The sequence below is a fragment of the Natrix helvetica genome (genome assembly GCF_964273705.1).
Source record: "Natrix helvetica genome assembly, chromosome: 3".
NCBI classification, from domain to species: Eukaryota; Metazoa; Chordata; class Lepidosauria; order Squamata; family Natricidae; genus Natrix; species Natrix helvetica.
Genome location: NC_138549.1, coordinates 90,000,070 through 90,021,127, shown reverse-complemented (window position 1 = coordinate 90,021,127; position 21,058 = coordinate 90,000,070). Strand labels below are relative to the sequence as shown.

At 39.9% G+C, this 21,058-nt stretch overlaps 1 protein-coding gene across 5 annotated transcripts in view; it reads right to left on the bottom strand.

The window, feature by feature from the left end:
- KYAT3 (kynurenine aminotransferase 3) overlaps window positions 1-20,626 on the bottom strand; it is a 37,053-nt gene extending 16,427 nt beyond the window's left edge. Inside the window, exons 1-5 of one of the 5 annotated variants that reach the window (XM_081946092.1) lie at window positions 20,500-20,626; window positions 14,870-14,970; window positions 10,314-10,372; window positions 8,294-8,438; window positions 1,428-1,577 (exon numbers count right to left, since the gene is read on the bottom strand). In XM_081946092.1, the coding sequence (XP_081802218.1) occupies window positions 1,428-1,577; window positions 8,294-8,438; window positions 10,314-10,372; window positions 14,870-14,968 (453 nt within the window). In that variant the 5' untranslated portion in view covers window positions 14,969-14,970; window positions 20,500-20,626. Of the gene's footprint in view, window positions 1-1,427; window positions 1,578-8,293; window positions 8,439-10,313; window positions 10,373-14,869; window positions 14,971-19,989; window positions 20,425-20,499 lie in introns of those variants that run through there. The other 4 variants (XM_081946091.1, XM_081946090.1, XM_081946093.1 and 1 more) reach the window with 4 other exon arrangements.
- Between the last annotated feature and the right edge of the window lie 432 nt (window positions 20,627-21,058).

Here is a 21,058-nt window from a genome sequence, read left to right as displayed (position 1 = left end):
CCATTTCTCCTCCTACAAAATGAGAAGTATGGAAGGAAAAAGAAAACAACAGATCAAGAGGTGATGTCTGCATTGCATGTGCTGGAGATAAATTGAAGGAATTGGAGATACAGGTAGTTCTTGGCTTATAACCACAACTGAGACCAGAATTTTCACCGATAAAGTTATTAAGGGAGCTGCACCTGATTTTATTACCTTTTTACCACAATTTCTAAGCGAATCCCTGCAGTTCTTTAGTGAATGATGAGGTCATTAGGGGTATCTGGCTTCCCCATTGATTTTGATTTTTGGAAGCCATTTGGGAAGGCTGCAAATGGTGATCACATGACCTAGGAATGAAGCAACCATTGTAAATACATGCTGGTTGCCAACGGCTTAAATTTTGATCATGTGACTACGGGGATGCGGCAATGGTCATTATGTAAGTGAATTGTTGATAAGTCTGTTTTTCAGATCCATTGTATCTTTAAACAGTTGTTAAATGAATAGTTGCAGGCTGAGGACTGCCTGTATCTAACAGAGACAACAGAACTGAACAGTGAAGAGAGAGAATATACATGTGAGAGAATATGGCATGTGTACAAAAACCCATGATTTCATTGTCAGATTTCCCCCGAATGAAATTACTTAAATATCCTAATTTTTTAATCTGTCCTATTCCTAATTTTACAAGAGCTGAAAGAAAACTCTTATTACTGATAGTCTCATATCGCTCCAAGCAAAAGACAATAAGAAGGTGAAATCATATCTCAAATGTAAAGAAATCTGCATCCAATTTTTAAGCATCATGAAATAAATTTTACTATGGGTTTAAAACTATTGTAGACTGCTAGAAAATCCATGATAGAATGTAGCCTTATTAGAATCTCTTTTTAAACTGTCTTTAATTTTATATTTTTGAAAGCAAAAAAGCATTATTTTAAGGCCAAGATATTAGTTGACTGCAAAATGTGTATGTATTAGATAAGGCTACAGCTGCAGAACCATTTTTAAAAAGCTGATGGGGGGGGGGTGTTTAGTAGAATGGGAAATCCTCTTTAACCCAAACCTGATTTCTACCCATCAAAAGAGCCAATTTGAAGTACTGGTTAAGGTATTGGCCTAAAAACCAGGAGACTGTGAATTCTAGTCCCATTTTAGGCATGACAGCTAACTGGGTAATTTAGCACCAATTTCTCTCTCTCTCTCAACCCAAGTCACTTCACAGGATTGTTGTTGTTGTGGGGAAAATAGAAGGAGGAAGAAGTATTTTGTAGGCTTGCTACCCTGAGTTGTTTATAAAGTAACAAAGGCAGGATAAAAATATCTACTTTAAAAAATTAAGGAATGATTTGAGAAATTGCATTTAATTTCAACATTGATTTTTAATAAAAACAAAAATATATAAACCAGTTATTTTTATAACAGGAATTATTACAAAGACTTACTTCATCATCTGATTCAATAAGTCCCTGTATTGCACTAAACAGGGATCCATATGCCCCTATTGTCACCAGAATGTCGGTGTGTGGATCAATCTTTTTTCTACAAACTTTTCCATACACTTGAGACAGGATTTTCACCAATGGTGGATGACCCTGAGTACATTTTTTTTAAAAAGAGAGAGAAAAATAGTTAATAAGAAACACAGAAAAATGTCAGCTATGTGTGAGTGATGCATGCATTAGTTCAAAACATAAGTAGATAGATTACCTATTACTTACTTATTACTTACAGCCAGAGTTGCAAGAGTTTCCAAATTGTGTAATGCCCCAGGGCACCACAACAAACCCATAGGTGTGTCATGGGATATTTTACATTTTTGCTACATCCATTTGCAAAACTGGGGGTTTGGAAGTGTTTTGGCGGAAGGGTACCACAAAAAAAATTATTGAAACACTCCGTGTGCTCTGAATCAAGAAAATTTGGGAACCTATGGTTTAGAATAACTTCCTTTTTACAACCCTGCAGTTCCTATTTGGGGTAGAGTCGGGGCAACTGGATGGAGCTGAGCATTTACTGGCTGGATGCCTTTTCTGATGCCTATGCGGAGTTTGCAGTAAATATTTTTTTCTTTGCACTTTAGGAAAAAAACATCTGCCGCTACCTAGGATTGAACTCTCAACCTTCCAAAAGACAAGCATCTTCACCACTAGGCCACCACATTGCTTTCAACCTCTGCCTTAGAATATTATGTCTTAATAATTGTATTGGGCTTTGTTTGTGCTAAATATCCAAATATATTTTTGTAAAAGATGGGAAGTATTAAGTTCAATGAACTAACATAAGGAAATTCCATCAAAACGTTTCTCTATTTATATAAACTTTTTTATTAATTATATGAATGTACTGAGTCCTGCAAATCATGTTGCTTTATCATCATCAAATAGGACAATAATATCTCAATGTGCTCTGTGAAATTCTAGGAAATCCAAACTAGTTTACTTTAATGTATTAAATAGGTTGTGCAGATGGATGAAATGGGGATTAACTGCATTTGCATAAACTCTAATTTCAGTGGCAAACACCAACCAAAGAACACAAACTTGTATTTCTATTCAGAATAAGGATCTAGAATAGAATATAATAGAATAGACTGGGGGGTTGGTTCTTACCTGATACACTCCTTCTCGAGGCAGATGGAGACAGCGGTCATGCATAGGTTAATTCAGTCAGTAACCAATAGAACTGAGTCTACCAAAGTGATGTCATCGCCTCTGAGGAGTGTCCTCCCTCTTTGATGACGAAGGAGATAAGTAAACTGCTGTGCATTATTCGATTACTCTCCATCCTCTGATCCTCTGATGTTCCAGTGTTTCTCCCAGATCTCCTACTGCGATTTAGGCCAGGACCTAAAGGGTGGGGATGACCGCTGTCTCCACCTGCCTCGAGAAGGGGCGTATCAGGTAAGAACCAACGCCCCACTCTCCAACGTTGGTGGAGACAGTGGTCATGCATGGGACGTACCAAAGCTGGGCTTGTCCCCGGGTGGGAATTAGCCTGGGCTAGGAGCTTGAAGAGGGAAGAACCTGTTGAAGGAGCTGCCGCCCGAATGCCGCATCTGCCGATGTGTATCTACCCACCTTATAATGGCGGATAAAGGAGGTAGGAGTAGCCCAAGTGGCCGCCTTGCAGATCTCTTCCACCAAGGCCTGCCTTGTCCACGCTGCTGATGTGGCCGCGCTGCATGTAGAATGCGCCGTGATGTTGGAAGGAGGCGTGAGGTGATGTGCCAGGTAAGCTCTAAAGATGGCTGATCGGATCCAGCGCCCAATCATAGAGATCATAAGGAAGCCTTTAGTCCCTTATTTGTGGGATGAAAGGACACGAAGAGCGCTTCGGTGGGCCCAAAGACGGCCGTCTTGGCAATATAGATCTGAAGAGCACATCTTACGTCTAACTTGTGCCAGTTGCGGTCAAGACTGTGAGAAGGATTAGGGCAGAAATTCGGAAGGGTGAGGTCTAGAGATCGATGCAAGGCCGAATTTACCTTTGGAACAAAGGTGGGATCAAGGCAAAGGACCACCCGGTCTGAATGAAATACACACAAGTCAGAACAGATGGAAAGGGACGCCATTCTGAGACCCGCTGTGCAGACGTGATAGCCACCAGAAAGGTTGTTTTCAAGGTGAGATGATGCACAACTGGCAAATTTTGAAGTTGGTAACAGGAATGAAGGGAGTCTACACCTCACCGCTCCGCCGCCGCATCCTTCAGCTTTCTTTTTTCACTCCGAACAGCCTGTCAGCGAAGACGCCTTACGCGCCCTCCAATCTGCTCCCCGGTGCCTTGAGCGCGCAGGGGACCTCCCGCCGGCCGCCGCCGATGCAGGGATCCCCCGCGATGCCGCCCCTCCGGCAGGACGCCTCTTCGGGGCGTCCTGTGCCCCCCAAGGAGTGGGGAAGCCCACCGGGGAGCCAGAGCGAGCAAGCGAGTTGCCCGTTGCCGTCAGCCGCCGGAACCGGAACTCCAAGTTGTGCAAACTTGAACTTTTGGCTAGAGTTGGAGAGGTGCGGCTGGAGGGGAGGGGGATTTCCCCCCCCCCTTGGACAAGCAGCTGGAAACAAGAGCTCTCAGCCCCAAGGGAAGGTGGAGGGGGAGAGCTAAAACCAAAGATGTCACACCCCTATTAAATGGATTTTCAGATTTAAACCTTTAAGGTTTAAGATAATGAGATCTGGAAGCCTTGGGAACTTTGAATCTTGAAAACTTTATTTGTTGCCTCAATACCCGAAGCTGGCAGGGCAAGATGGCCCACTTCCGTTGTCTTCATGAACTGTGAAATCTGACTCCACCTTTTAGCTTCAGGCTTCCGGTCTTTGTCTCCGTGCTACCTGGTTGACTCTCTTGTGGATTGTTTGTTTTTGAATCCCCTGGAGTGAAAAACGACTGCTCTTTTGCAAGGGTGATTAGAAAACTCCCCTGTGCCTGGACTCTCTGTCTCCTGGACTCTCTTGGCTGTTCTATCTCTCTGATTGATTCGTCTTTATACTGACTGGACTCTCTATTTCATAAACAATGGCATCTAAAAGACCACCTCCTGGAAAATCAGGCTTTCCTGCCTCTGCCCCAACATCTGCAACCTCCAGTTCTAGCACACAGTCAACGTTAACAGCCTTCAAGCAAACTAAATCTACGGACTTGGAGCTTCATCAAATGCTTCAACAACTTCTACAGGGACAAGAGGAAATAAAGAGACAATTGAAGGAAATGAAAGAAGAAATTAAAGAGAACCAGGATAAAATTAATAAGAACTCACAGAGACTGGATCTTTTGGAAGATGGGGCGGCTGAGATGAAGGGGGGGATAGAGGGTGTGCAGAGGGGAAACAAAGAACTTGACACCCAACAAATGAAAATAGAGTTTGAGAGAATGTCTTTTTATCTTAGATTTCAGAACGCGATGGAGACAGATGATGAAAACATAAGGGACGTCATGACAACCATTTTGGCTGAGTATATTCAGAAGGAAAAACAACAGATGGGGTGGGAAATAGACCTGGCCTATAGAGTGAACTCAGCGTATGCTAGAACACACAATGTCCCCAGGGAGGTACACATTAAATTTCTTAGGAAAAGCACAAGAGATGAAATCTTGAATGCACAAAGGGGGCAAGCCTTGACATACAAAGATAAGGAGATAACCATTCTGAAACAAATCCCCAAGAAAGTGAGGGAGAAAAGAAAACTTTATTCGCAACTGGCGAATAAACTATACCAGAAGGGGGTGTGGTTTCGATGGTTACTGCCTGAAGGTATGCTAATATTCTGGGAGGAGACAAGAGTTAGAATTAATACACCCATAGAGGCGCAGGCCTTTATGGAAAAAAATAAACTACTCCTAGAAAAACCAGAAACAGTAGATGTACAAGACATGGGAGGGGCCGGAGCACTGCCAACTGGGGGAGATGGGGCGACATCAAGAAAGCTCAGATCACACAAATAAGTAAGAAAATCCTTGTGATATAAACTGACCAAAATTACCAATTGAATTTACCACACTGACTATATGCTATTATGTAATATTTGAATATTATGCAAATGTACACTATGAGTTTGGAGGGGGGGTGCACCTACTGCATTTCGCGGCTGCCAAAATTTGTAACCTTTCCCATACCTTTTCCCTTTGAAAAATACTAAAAAACCAATTTTAAAAAAAAAGGTGAGATGATGACAAGAGGCCAACCTAAGAGGTTCGAAGGGTGGTCCAGTGAAAAAGTCAAGGACCTTGGTTAGATCCCACAAGGGAAAGCGGTGTATGACAGGAGGGCAGAGATTAGATGCGCCCTTAATTAAGCAGCGTACATGAGGGTGTGAGGAGAGGTTTTCCTCCCGTGTAGGGAGAGAACCAAAGAGAGAGCACTTGCCTCCTTAAGGTGTTCGGTGAGAGCCCTTTATCAAGCCCTTGTTGCAGGAACTCCAAACCTGGGGGACTGAAGCCTCCAAGGGAGTAACCTCCTTAGAAAGGCACCATGTGATGAAAGTCAGCCATGTTGATTCGTAGATTCTATTAGTGGCTGGGCATCGAGAAGCCTGAATAGTCTCAGAAAGGTTTGCCGTCCACAAGAGTGCCCGCTCAGCCTCCATGCGGTTAGGCGAAGCCAGGATATGTCGGGATGGTGAATGGATCACTGAGGAAGAAGAGACGGTATCAGGGGGAGACGCCATGCTGGGCCCACTGAGAGACTGACCAGGTCCGTGAACCATGGTCGGCAAGGCCAATGGGGGGTGATTAAGATGAGTTCAGCCTCGTCGGTGCGGTCAATGGGGGGCTATTAGGATCAGTTCAGCCTCTTCCTCTATCATTTTCCGAATCACTCTCTGTATCAGGGGGAAGGGAGGGAAGGCGTACAGGAGACCATGAGGCCGGTTGGAGATGCAACAATCCAGGCTCCACTCGGCAGGGTCGATTGTCGTGTGGCTTAACCAGTCTACCCTAGTGTTGTCGGAGCCTGAGATGTGTTCGGCGAGGAGAGAGAGAAGGCTGGCTTCCGCCCAGATCCCTAGGCAAAAGGCAGACTCCATGAGAGATACTGCCCTCGTCCCTGCTTGGTAGTTGACATGCGCCTTGGCCATCGTATTGTCTGTCCGAATCAGCACGTGGGTGCTGCGGAGTGAGGATTGGAAGTGAAGGAGGGCCAGATGGATGGCCCTCAACTCCAGCCAATTCATACTGTGGGAAAGGTCAGAATTGGATCAGAGACCCTGAGCTACTTGGTCTTCCAGGTGAGAGCCCCAACCCATCAAGCTCACGTGCTTCATAACTACCAGATGAGGAGGTTCCCTGAAGAGGGACCCCTGGGAGATGTCTGAGGAGACCCACCAGTCCAGGGAGTGGAGGACCTCTGGAGTCAACCTGACCTTCACTAGGGAACAGCTGCTGTTGGTTTTCTGGAATGGCCGTAGAAACCACTGGAGCCAGAGGCTGTGAAGCCACACCCAAGGGACGATGGAGAAGCAGGAGACCATCTTCCCCAGCAGTTGAGACCGCTGGAGAGGAAGGACCTGCTGTCTCCTCCGTACCTCGTAGGCTTGTTTCTGGAGGTTTGAACATCCTATACTTTATAGTTTAAAAACTACCCAAACCAGGGTTGTTCCAATAGGTACCGTTACTTAGTAAGATTTTTTTTTTACACAACATGTTTTCAGCTTTGCAATGTAGTATTCCAAAATTTAATAGATGACTACCAGCTTGCCTGATTTCAAAAAAGGATTGGACCAATTCATGATTGTGTGGGGATCAATGGCTATTAATTTTGATGGCAGTGGGACTGCCTCTGAAGGCATTTCAGGGGAAAATTGTGAGCTTTCTGGTGCAGTTGGTTGGCCACTATGTCGCTTAATTTGCGACGCTTCCCGCCGCCTCCTGCAGCTTCTGGCAGCTCCTGGTGTGGTTGGCGGCTTGGCGGCGTTGGTGGCAAGCGAGGAAGAGTCAGGGAGATCCAGCGGCGGCGGCAGCACTGAGCGGGGCCTCCGACGGCCAGTGCTGAGCAGCGCTGCACCCGAAGAAACTTCTGAGGCTGCTGGCAAGTTCGGGAGGCAAAAGCCTCGAAGAATCCCTGGCAATTCCCCTCAGTAAGCCCAAGGGCGAACTAAGAGTCCTGGCTCCAAAGGGAGCAATCTAAGAAAACCTTTTTTTCTTCCTTGCAATTTGGAGATGAATTCAAGTCAATTAATTTTAAGTAGAGAAGCCAATTGAAGTTATTAAGTAGAAAGTTGAGGAGAAAGCAATTAGCACAGCCAGTTCAAATCGAACTGAGTCTAAAAAAGCAGGAGGACACTCCTCAGAGGCGATAACATCACTTTGGTAGACTCAGTTCTATTGACTGAGTTAACCCATGCATGACCGCTGTCTCCACCAACGTTGGAGAATAGAATTCTTTATTGACCAAGTGTGATTGGACACACAAGGAATTTGCCTTTGGTGCATATGCTCTCAGTGTACATAAAGAAAAATAAAATACATTCATCAACAATCGTAAGATACAACACTTAAGTGATAATCATAGGTTACTAATAAAGCAATCAAATTATATTAGGAAACAAATAAAACAATATACATTTTAAAGATACAAGCAACATGGTTATAGTCATAAATGGGAAGAGATAGGTACTGGGACAGAAGAGAAGAAGAATAGTGATACAGTCTTAGTAGGTAATGTGATTAATCTTAATCTTTAATTAATATTAAATTAATATTAGTAGGTAGTAAGTAAAAACTGAGAAATATAAATAAACAAGCTGAGAAACATTCAGGCTAGGCTATTCATTCAAAGCAAGGTCTTTAAAGAGAGTCAGGCATGTAATGCACTCACAAAACCCCGAGTGTACTGGTTCAGCCTATCCACCGATGATGCTTTGGCCAATTCTTCTTTTACATAGTTAGGAGGAGATATATCTGGAAGTCCTTGTCCAAGATTAACAATAGTGGGATCTGCAGCAACTTTTGTAAATTCCACCCTAGGGAACACAGACATTATTTCAATCCTATTAAAGAATAGCTCCAATTCTGTGGAAATCATAACACAAAAATAGCGACAATGCACAATTTTTTTCAAATTCAAATGTTTTATTTTAATAGTCTGTAACAGCTGTTCCAGCTTTACTGGAAGCATATCCAATGCTGTTTGGATGATTTTGGAAATATTTGTGCTCAGAATTGCCTTCCTCTCTAAAAAAAATCAATTTCAAACTTGGGATATTTCTGATCAGCAGAGCACCAGAATACCTCCCATAAGGTTTAGCAATCTGCTTCAAATTTGCAACATCCTTTCAAACTAGAGCAAATTAAGCGACATAGTGGCCAACCAACTGCACCAGAAAGTTCCCTATTTCCCCCCGAAATGCCTTCGGAGGCAGTCCCACTGCCATCAAAACTAATAGCCATTGATCCCCACGACAATCCTGAATTGGTCCAATCCTTTTTTGAAATCAGGCAAGCTGGTAGTCATCTATTACATTTTGGAATACTAAATTGCAAAGCTGAAAGCATGTTGTGTAAAAAAAAAATCTTACTAAATAACGGTACCTATTGGAACAACCCTGCTTTGGGTAGTTTTTAAACTATAAAGTATAGGATGTTCAAACCTCCAGAAACAAAGGATATTTATTTATGTATATATTTGTTTGTTTATTGTTTCATTAACAGGTTATGTAACCTGAAAAAAAAATTCATGGCTTATTCAATCCCTTACCCATATATTTATTCCTAACAATCTTCTATAATTGAATAATGATATATTCTGGCCATACATTTATGCTTACCTTTAATTGTACACTAAATTAATATTTAGGCATCACCAGTAATTTTTTTAACTTCTGCTATTATCATACTTTTTGGAGTATAAGACACACCTTTCTCGCCCCTAAAAGAGCGTGGAAATGTTGGTGCGTCTTATACACCGAATACAGCCATTTTTGTCTTACCAAAGCCCCACCCCCTCCCATTTTTGCTAAAAATGAGCAAAAAACTGGGCATTTTTGCCTTCCTCCAGCCCTCAGCAGCACTCTACAGGCCTCAACACAGCTGGGGGAAGGCAAAAACGCCTCTGTTTTTGCAAAAAACAGCTCGTTTTTGGCCCATTTTTCACAAAAATCGGAGCGTTTTTGGCTTCTCCCAGCCCTGATGAAGCTTGCAGAGTGCTCCTGGGAAGACAAAAACTTTTTTTTCTTACTTACCTCTTTGAAATCTTGCTGTGTCTTATACACCAGTATGTCTTATAGTCCGAAAAATATGGTATTTAATACAAATATGTGAATAGAATTCAATAAAGATAAAATCAGGAAAAATGCCAATTCCTGAGAACTTTAAAAAAGATGGAAAAATGTCCTGAGACAAAAACTGCCAACTTTTCAGCTGATTTCTGTAGCTGAACTCTTTGGCAGCACTATGCTGTTCAATCATTATTTAGAAATGTATCTCCTTATGATACAAATCATAGTATACTGATTTTTGCAATCAAAGTGATATTGAAGGAACAAATGAAGGCAGAAATAGCACTTAGACTTATATACCGCTTCACAGAGCTTTACAGCCTGCTCTAAGTGGTTTACGGAGTCAGCATACTGACCCCAACAATCTGGGTCCTCATTTTACCGACCTCGGAAGGTTGGAAGGCTGAGTCAATCTTGAGCTTGGTGAGATTCGATCTGCCAAATTGCTGACAGCTAGTGATCAGCAGAAGTATCCTGCAGTCCTGCACTCTAACCATTGCGCCACCTCAGATGAGTTTTCCGATGAAAAATTAGTTAACCTACACACATTCTCTTCAGAAGCTGTAATGTTTTGAGGTTTGATTTTTGATTAAATTCATGCTTTCATTCATGATTACTTACCACATATTGTTATCAAGTCCTTCAATTCGTTTAGCGTTTTTGTGCTTGAAGTTCATGGCCTAGCAATAAAAAAAAAAAAAATCAGAGACAAAAGGACTTTTGTTAGAGACAAAAAAGAGTATATTATTAGGTGGCATGTTAATTTGTCCCACCTCTCCATTTATGTTTCCCTCTACGTCTGATCTCCACTTACGAAACAGCATAAACTATAATTATTTTCTTATTTAAAATGAATTTCACTTAACATTGAAGAAAAGTAGATACATCCTGTATGAAAAAGTACTAGAACCTGTAATTAAAAAAATATAGGGATATCAGTTAGAGGTTAAACTACAAGAGGAACAAGTCAAAGAAACTATGATAGCTTGGGGGGGGGAATTTTGGACATGGGATTGATTTAAAGAAATGGCAGAAATTGTGGTCTCAAAATTATAAAATGACAATGTCAACTGCATATAAAGAAAATTTGTATAAGATGTTTTACAGGTGGCACTTACCTCCAACAAGAATTGCAAGAATGTCCAAGAATAAGTCAGAAAAGTATTGGAAATGTCATCAGACACCGGGCTCATATTACCACATGTGGTGAACTTGCACTGAAGCCCAAAGATACTAGACTAAAATCCACATGTGGTTGGAGAAAATGATACATAAACACATAAATTTTAAACCAGAGATTTTTTTTATTGGGAAATATACCAGAAACCTACAATAAAGACTTGAAATATCTGATTGTAAATGTTTTAACAGCAGCTAGAATTGTATTTGCAAAAAACTGGAAAAATGAGAAAATACCAAAACGAGTAAATTGACATTTGAAATTAGAGAACAAGAAGATGAGCAATTCCATAAGATATGGGACTTGTTTTATTAGTGGCTAGATTAAAAAAAACATGGAAATGAAAAATATTTTATTCATGTTTCAATTAAGGAGATAAGTGATAATACAAAGACATTTTGTTGTTAAATAGATTAATAACGATATAATGAAAGACGTACATATATATATGAATTGAATAATTTAGAATATTTTGTTTTAAAATGGAAGATAAGGATAATAATGAACCTATGTATATTTGATAGATTGGTGATATTATGCATAATTGTAAGTAGTGATGTATATTATAAAGATACTTTGTTGTTAAACAGTTTAATAAGGAAGTAATAAAAGATTGGTACATGTAGAAAGTGAATATTTAGAACAGTCTGTTTAAAAATGAGGGAATAACATTTGTGCTTGAATGTATGATGTACAAGGACAACAGTGAATATAAGCATATCTGATGGATGATTGGCAGGATTATGCATAATCGAAAGTAGTGATGTATAAACATAAACAGTTGGAAAATTCTTTCACACTGTAAAAATAACTAGAATGAGACAGGTGATTATATAAAGTTGTATTGTTATTAAATAGATAATTAAGGATGCAAGGGAATTAGGTTTGTGTAAAAGGAAGGAATATTAATTGTAACTGAATACCTGACGTACAATGAAAATGAGGTACTTAGTTATATTTGATGGAAATTTAGTGATCATATATATAATTGAAAATATGGATGCACAAACGCATGTAACCAAACGACATGCTGTATGTAATTGATGAGAGTTTTATATGTTATGTGTTGGTCTTTTATGTCTAAAAATAAAATAAAAAAGTACTAAAAAAAAGTCCTAGAACCAAATGAATGGAAACTGGATGTAAGGAAAAAGAACTGGGAAGCTGCTTCGAACAGAATTACTCGGGAGAAATATGAGAAGGATGTTGAAGAGAAAGAAGCTGCAGATCAGAAAAAAATGCATGTAAAGATTGCTACAAAAAAAAGAGGATGAGAAAATACTGTAAATATATCTCTACAGATAGAAAGCTACAGAGAAAGTAGTCAAAGAAAACAAGGAATAGGTAAATTTAAAAGAGAAAGAACAAACACAAAAGTGATTTTGAAGGAAAATTTTAAAAATCATTTGAAAAAGGGTGAATGACTAAAAAATGATCATAAACATGAGGATTGGTCATAAAGTTACTTTTCCATCACGACAATAACTTCCATAACTGGCAGCAGTCACTAAACAAGGCAGTCACTAAATAAGGATTACTTGTAAACTATCCTTGATTCCAGCACATCGATACAACAGTTCATTGCCTTTATTCTTCTAATTTCTCACTTTTCTCTTCTACCAAGTTTAATCTAACCACAATTTTCTCCTTCCCCTCCCCCCTCTTCATCTTGACCCATTCATTATCTTTATATGGCTAAACCACTTCAAGAGTGCTCCCTTCATACTGATCAAATGCTTGTATATTCAGTCCAAATTCATGTAGCATTCATTTGTACTTGATCTGACTATTTTTATTTTATCACACATATTGCATGACTCCATTCAATTACTTTTTGTCTTTCACCTGATACAACGAACTTCCCAAATAACAAATACAATAATACAATAGTAGAGTTGAAAGGGACCTTGGAGGTCTTCTAGTCCAACCCCCTGCCTAGGCAGGAAGCCCTATACCGTTTCAGGCAAATGGCTATCCAACATCTTCTTAAAGACTTCCAGTATTGGGGCATTCACAACTTCTGGAGGCAAGCTGTTCCACTGATTAATTGTTCTAACTGTCAGGAAATTTCTCCTCAGTTCTAAGTTGCTTCTTTCCTTGATTAGTTTCCACCCATTGCTTCTTGTTCTACCCTCAGGTGCCTTGGAAAATAGTTTGACTCCCTCTTCTTTGTGGCAACCCCTGAGATATTGGAACACTGCTATCATGTCTCCCCTAGTCCTTCTTTCTATTAAACTAGACATACCCAGTTCCTGCAACCGTTCCTCATATGTTTTAGTCTCCAGTCCCCTAATCATCTTTGTTGCTCTTCTCTGCACTCTTTCTAGAGTCTCCACATCTTTTTTACAGACCAGAACTGAATGCAGTATTCCAAGTGTGACCTCACCAAGGCACATTTTCATTTCTCTGAATAAGTGTTTATTCATTACAACAGACCACAACCTCCATCCATTTCTCCAACTTTAATACAAATTCTACCAAGGAATACTATGCACTTGTTCTAAATGTCACCTTTTATATATAATTTGTAACTGTTCACTTTCTCTGTCAAACTTGGTGTTTGATATATTAATTTTAGATTAATATGCTTCATTGCATCATTCCATCTAATATTTGTTGAAAAACAGTCAGATATTTGGCCAACACTGCATTGTCATAATATGCCTACAAAATTACATTTACATTTACATTGTCAACCAATACACTTTTTTTACATCGTTACACAACTCCTTAAACAATCTAAACATGTATTACGGGTTATTAAACATACTCTTACATTTTAATGCATTTTAACATCTCATAGCATTTGCACTTTTTTCTGGATGCTAGCCTTTATAACATTTTTTTAAAATATGGTATACCTTTAATATTTTTGCCTTACTATTTATGAGTCCAAAATGGAATAGCACAATGATCTACCGGTATCTATGTACAGCAACATTATAAAATATAACTCTGCTAAATTTCTTTGTTTGGCTTATGGTCAATCTAAGTACAGAACTCCTCTGGTCATACAACCCAAATGAACCAAGAAATTCTGAATAAATGAGAGACTATGTGGGGAAAAATACTTGTTATTCTAGCTCTTTCTCTCTCAATCTTTTAAATATTATTATGAATTTTGGCATCGAGTAAATTACAAATCAAGCAAAAGCATTACACTTATTATAATACCAGGATACTAATAATCATTCTAACAGTTCCTCCCCCCTAAAAAATTAGAACTATGTAACCAGAATTCCAAATGTAGAGAATAATATCTTAAGAGAAGTACACAGAGGCTGCTTGACAGAACAGCACTAGAGTCTTTGATTCCAACATAAAAGTGACAATAAGACACACATACACACTGAGGCCAATTTGATTTGTTTTAAAGGTTTCAAAGTAATTGCATCAGAGATATCCGCAAGAACATCTATGCCAGCTGTACCTTCTTGGATTGCTCATGGAGTGGTTGAGAAGAGCCTTGTATGAATAGCCAGCAGTGTCAATCACTAGTCTAATAAATACTGTTTTGCATTTAAAGGGAGACCTGTGGGAACCTCAAGTGCACATCTAAATAGAGCCTCAGAGACATTAAAGAAAAATGCAGAAAAGGTTTCTTTGCTATGTTCAATCAAATGCTTTGTACTCCCCTTCTTTTTTTCTCTTTTTTTTCTTTTTTGGTTGTTGATTCTAACCATCTAAAAGAAGCTGCCTTCTGTTCCTGCTTAAAAGATCAGAAAGACCAAATCTATTTTTTCCATTTTTGTCCAGTTTTCCCATGTTTTTTACATATTACACTACAGCCTCCATCATCTCTTTGCACTTTCTACAAATGAGATGAGAAACTGAAGTTATTATGTTTCTTATATGGAAAGTATTTGTAAGTAAGGATTTTTTTTTTTTAAAGAAATTCAAGTTATGCAGGGCAGGACAACTTCCATTAGTGATTCAATAGTAAATGTAACAAAAAGTTTGTGCAATTATGAAATCTATGAAGAGACTGAATACATACTGAGTAAGTTGAAAACCTGAAGCATCTCAAAGGATAATTAATCTTCAGTAGAGATGTTCTAATGCCAAGATACTTGAAGTACTGATGAGCTAAGAACATTCCTGTGTAACAATAAGTTTTAAGAATGTAAAATAACACCTTCAGAGCCAAGTAAAAGGCAACATTTGTATTACTATATTTTAAAATATTTTAAAATGAATATACAGATAAATTTATATAATGCATTTTGGTTATCAACCAACAGATAATAAATGGGAAATAAGAAATCAAGAAACATGAGGAAATCAGGAGAGGTAAACCTATTTGCTGCACTTGGATTAGAATCCAAGTGCAAGAAATAGTAAATATATTTGGGAAAAAGCAATAGAATCAGAATTAATTCTACTGGAAATTTTATCACAATTTATAGTCAGGCTCCATTCATTGATAGCAGCGGTGTGATTCACTTACTTTCCCTACCAGTTTGCAAATGTGAGCGTGCGCCATGTCTGCGCATGTGCACTGCCTTCTGCGCATGTGCAGTGCTTGCGCATTACATGGGGCGGGGCGGGGGAGGGAGTCTCCTGGAGCCGCCGCTACCAGTTCGGCCGAACCAGAGAAAACCGGCTGAATACAACCTCTGATTGATAGTCATAATTTTTAAAAGGGAATAGAGCACATTGCATTACATTTTCTGATCCGGGTATAAACATGGTAAGATCTGAATTATTGAGTTCTAATAGTGGATCCAAATTCCTTTTTGCTCTCCAAAAGAGAGAGAAGAGAGCTGAAAAGAACAATTAGAACAATCAAGGAGTTGAACATAGGCTCGTGATAGGCAATTCTGCAGACGAAAACCTCTAGTCATAGGTCTTTATGGGTTGCAGTGGCAACCAAGGAGTTTAAAAAAAAAGTCATCATGGCACCCACAATCATACATACAGTCAAACCTGCCCCTTTGGATATGCATGTGACAACACAATACATAAACAAAAGGGGCATGACTTCAGTTGCTCAATTGGAGCTGCCTCTTTACTTTTTTGACACATATCCCAACATTTCTGATGAGTTCACGGGAGCTGATACCGAACATAATATACCTGGCCCGAGTTGGGATTTCCCCCCCTCTATTTTGTTAATACAATAAACAAAATAGTTTTGTATTTTGTATTTGAGCAAGAGCTTTGTACAACCATATAAGCCTCAAATCTTCTATTATCTCCCTTATTAATGCAGAGGAAAACACATGAACTAATTATATTGATCAGCATTCACTATCGGGCTAGCAATCACTTAAATCTCTGACTGGTACCCTGTTTCCCCCAAAATAAAAACCTCCCCGGATAATAAGCCCAATCAGGCTTTTGAATGCATGTGCTAAAATAAGCCCTCCCCCCCAAAATAAGCTGTCCCTGAAAATATTGCACCACAGAAGCAGCCATGAGGTGACCACACTCGCCTATTGCACCTCAAAAATAATGAGACCTCCCTGAAAATAAGACCAAGTGCTTATTTCAGGGAGCTCAAAAGAAAATAAGATCCTGTCTTATTTTCGGGAAAACACAGTAGATCTTGACCCAGACCCTCTGCCTGGGTTGATTTGTTCCACCTTTGCTTCAGCACTTTTTTCCAAATTGTCCAGGCTTCACTTCAGAAAATTTCACATTCTCCTTGAACTAACAATCCAGAAGTGTAACATTCCCAACCTATCTCAGGATCACCAGCTATCATTACATCAACCAGTGGGGGGGGGGATCCACATGCAGTACTGTCTACATCCTTTGTGAGACAGCTGCTAAACCACCCCTCCATCCCTTTCCCAAAAAATCTGTTCCATTTTTAAAGACTCCAACTCTGCTAACTCCGCAACTAACCCCTCCAATCTCTAAGGGAATTTTTTTCCCTATGGGTAAGCTCTCTCTTACTCTCCGCTAACCAGAATAGAGCGCCTCTTTGGATTTATGAGTGGCTATACAACAGAAAGCTAAAAGAGTAATGGGTGAGAGCAAAATATTGCTGTTTGTTTCAATAGATATATAGTTAGACAACAAATAGTAGAGAGATTAATTAAGTGATCACTTATTTAAAAAAAGTGGAAATCCGATATGGAATTAATTACAGAAAAAAATGTTTTCCAGGCAAACGCAAGATCTCTTTGTATTGATTGCCCTTTCTCATTTTACATTTGGCCAAAAGCACAAGAATGAAATAAAAAGTTAGCCTTACCATGTAAGGATTTCAGATTATTTTGGGTACAAATCAGGGAAAAACAAGGAATCATTTAAAGAAAAACAACTCATCACTATTTATTTAGAAATAATTATGTCACTTCTACCCAAACAAATTTCTGCAATTCGGGATTGAGTTAAATTAGAAGCAGGGGGGGAGGGGTGATCACGTTTGAAATAACCTAGCTTAATTTCCTCAGAAGAAAGATTTGTAGAAAAAAGAGTTTTAAGAAAGTATTGGATTGAGTCTAAGTATTGAGAATATGGGTTTTCATAAAAAACTAAAGTGAATCCTGCTATCTATCTTATGATAATAGTAAACTCATCATGTTATTCTCTTTCAAGCTAAGCAACTTTAGACAAGGTGAAAAAGCAATAAATATTATGTCAAGCAAGCCACAATATAAGAAAAGGAAACAATATATAAATTCAGTTTACACCAACTTCATTTATTTTACCTGTTTCAATTCTTCACAAACCATCTTTGTTCGCAAATTCTTAAATTAACTCATGTAAGACCTTTTTCTCTTTAAATGTCCCATCTTTCTTTTTCAGGATTTTTCAACTGTATCCTACTATGACTCTCAGTTTTCCACTTTCTTTCAACCAATGTATGTTTTTTTTATTTACTGTTTTTTTAATGTGGCCAAACATTAATACATTTCTTTAACATTGATTAACCCACTATTCAATCTACATTCATTCATCACTCATTCTTTTATCACCTTGGGTATGTTTAGCTTAAGAGAAAGAAGGACTAGGGGAGACATGATAGCAGTGTTCCAATATCTCAGGGGTTGCCACAAAGAAGAGGGAGTCAAACTATTCCCCAAGGCACCTGAGGGTAAAACAAGAAGCAATGGGTGGAAACTAATCAAGGAGAAGCAACTTAGAACTGAGGAGAAATTTCCTGACAGTTAGAGCAATTAATCAATGGAACAGCTTGCCTCCAGAAGTTGTGAATGCCCCAACACTGGAAGTCTTTAAGAAGATGTTGGATAGCTATTTGTCTGAAGCGGTGTATAGCAGTGATGGCGAACCTATGGCACGCGTGCCACAAGTGGCACGCGGAGCCATTTGTCAGGGCACGCGAGGCGCTGCCCTGTCAGCTGGCCAGCACGCATGCGCATGCTGGCCAGCTGAGTTCACCTTTTAAAAAGCTATTTTAAGTGACTTCCGGTTTGCTCGGAGGGTCGTTTTAAGCGTTCCGAAGGCTTCAGGGAAGCCTCCGGACGGTCCCTGAAGCCTCTGGAGGGCCTCCGGGGGGTGGGGGAGGCTCTTTTCCCCCTCCCCAGGCTCCTATAAAGCCTCTGGAGCCTGGGGAGGGTGAAAAAAGCATGTAAAAATGGGGGGGTCGCGCATTGTGCGTGCATGTGCACTGGGGGGGGTCACGCATTGCATTATGGGTGTGGCACGCCCGCACACAACCCCCCTGCGCTCCCCCCACTTGTGGCACGCGAGCCAAAAAAGGTTCGCCATCGCTGGTGTATAGGGTTTCCTGCCTAGGCAGGGGGTTGGACTAGAAGACCTCCAAGGTTCCTTCCAACTCTACTATTGTATTGTATTGTACGTTCTTGCGGTATCACATGTATTTCCTAAGTAACTCATTTTCACTGCATTCAATTTATTCTCCTGGCTACATATCCAGCCTTAATACCACCCCTTCCAAATACAGCATGCCCTGTTAATAGTAGGGACGGTTTTAGCAGTTTTGTCATATTTACAAGCAGCTTCTTGCAGTTATTTACATTCTAAATATAGAAGAGAGCCTGCTTCCTTTCAAAGGCCAGGAACTCTGCTGACCCGTATATCCCGTAATGCTTATTTTTTGTTGCAAATCTCATTTGGCAGGAATTGTTTAAGAATAAACCTGGGGAAAATGTTTTGAAATTGTGACAAGACATATAACTATGCTGAGCTCATAGCTATTTACAACAAAAAGGAAATGAAATATAAATAAAGTCTCTGTGATGATTGGGTGCTAGAACTGTGACTCAAACATAATGCAAGATATGTGCTTCTAGTTATTATTTTGCAGGGGGGAATCAGGAGTGAGAATTTGGGGAAGGTGGGTAGATCTCAGAAAACTCATAGCCCCTACATATAAGAAAATAGTCATGTCAGAATGACAGGTTTATGAATATATATTAATGCTAGGGAACCCAAGGTTTGGAACCCCACAATACATTGTGAAATATAAGTTACAAGTCATATTTTATTCAGTTGTTGTTTATCAACATTTTCACACCACCTATCTTAACTAAGTGATTCTTGCAGTGTAAAGGTAACCTGAAATGTAATCTTAAGCAGCCTGTTTACAACCTATTATAAAATTATGCAACACCATTTATTTCACGTCTTGTTTATTCCAAAAGTGAATTGTGCTGCTCCATCTTTCTCACTTTCCCCCAAGTCTTGTTATTCAAGAAACAGAACACAACAGAGGGAGAAGGATAGAATATCCAGATCAGCCAGGAAAGTGTTTGGTGCTAAGGGCAAAATCAATAGATCCCTTAAATAGAGGGATATCCTGATTAATTCAGGAATAGTTCAGTTAGGCCTTGATTTTGAAGAACGAAAGAAAAAAAAAAGATCTGTTATAGTGTAGGCTTAAGGTTGACTCAGCCTTTCATCCTTCCCAGGTGGGTAAAATGAGAACCCAGATTGTTGGGAGCAAAATGCTGACTCTGTAAACCGCTTAGAGAGGACTGTAAAGCACTGTGAAGCGGTACATAAGTTTAAGTCCTATTGCTATTATCCCAAAGTACAGATGTTCAACACTGAGCTTAGGGACTACCGAACACACTGCAATTTCAAAGTCATGGCTTCAGAATATCTGTTTGCATTTATGCCCATTTATATCATTGGTTTTAGTGCCAAGTTTAGGACATAACACCAAGGCTAGACATGTACCTCGGTTTCTTTTGCTCATTCGTCTCTTTAAAAGACTTAATATTTTCACTACTCCGCAAACTCTTCTGTGATTTAAAAAAAAAATCTGATCTGTAAGGGAACTCATGCAGAAAGGAGTAAAGTTCATTCCATGCAGTCTCCAAACATTTATTATGCAAGGCGGAGGAGTGAAAGCCAAGCAAATCTTACAAGAATCAAACTTATACTGTCTTCTACCAAAGGGTATCTATCTTCTATCTATCTCTTGCTAATTTTGCAAATCTTTCTTCTTTCTCCCGTCCTCCTACAGATTTTTTTTAAAAATCCACTTTCCAAGGAGGCCATTTTCCTCTCGTTTTCTTGCTTCTTCGCTCGCAAGGACGATTTTATAACCACGGAAAGTAAGAAACAAAAAAAAGCCCCCCCCCCCCCCCGCGACCTGCTTCAACGTCCCTTCGACGTTGAAGAAACGATCCCTCTCTCAAAGTTTTGGCACTTTCTGCGTCCAGATCAACCACGCTACGTCCTTACCTCACGCTTGTTTTCCCCCCTTTCCCCGGATATGGCGTGTCCTTCCCGAAGAGCCAGTGTAAACACATTGGAGAAGGGCTAATCGCCGGGGAGGATGGGCTTGTCTTGCTTTGAGTCCTTTTAGCACAGTGCCTAAAAAGAGGCGAGAGTGGCCGGGATCAAAGACCCAATCGCAGCCCATCGTTCTGGATCTCTTTTCAGAGACCATGCCGTTTCAAAAAAAGAAGGACGGAACAGCTTTTTTCCCCCTCCTCCCTTTTTTGCAAATAGCAAATTTTGCATGCTTGTCGGGCACGCCAAAAGCTAGCATGAGAGATTCCGACTGGCTTTTGCTTTTACAAAGTATTTTTCCCCCATGTATAACCAGCGTTGCTCTTGGGGGCAGTGGGGGAAATCAGACGTGTAGTATCGCACCGGTAGGCATAAGTGGCACAATCCAGCAATACTATCAATATGCAGCGTAGATTGAGAAGCGAATCTGTTGCAATTTTCTTCCTATAATAATACCTAATCTTAGCAAAGGAGAACTAAGCTTGTAAATCTTTTAACTAAAGCTACA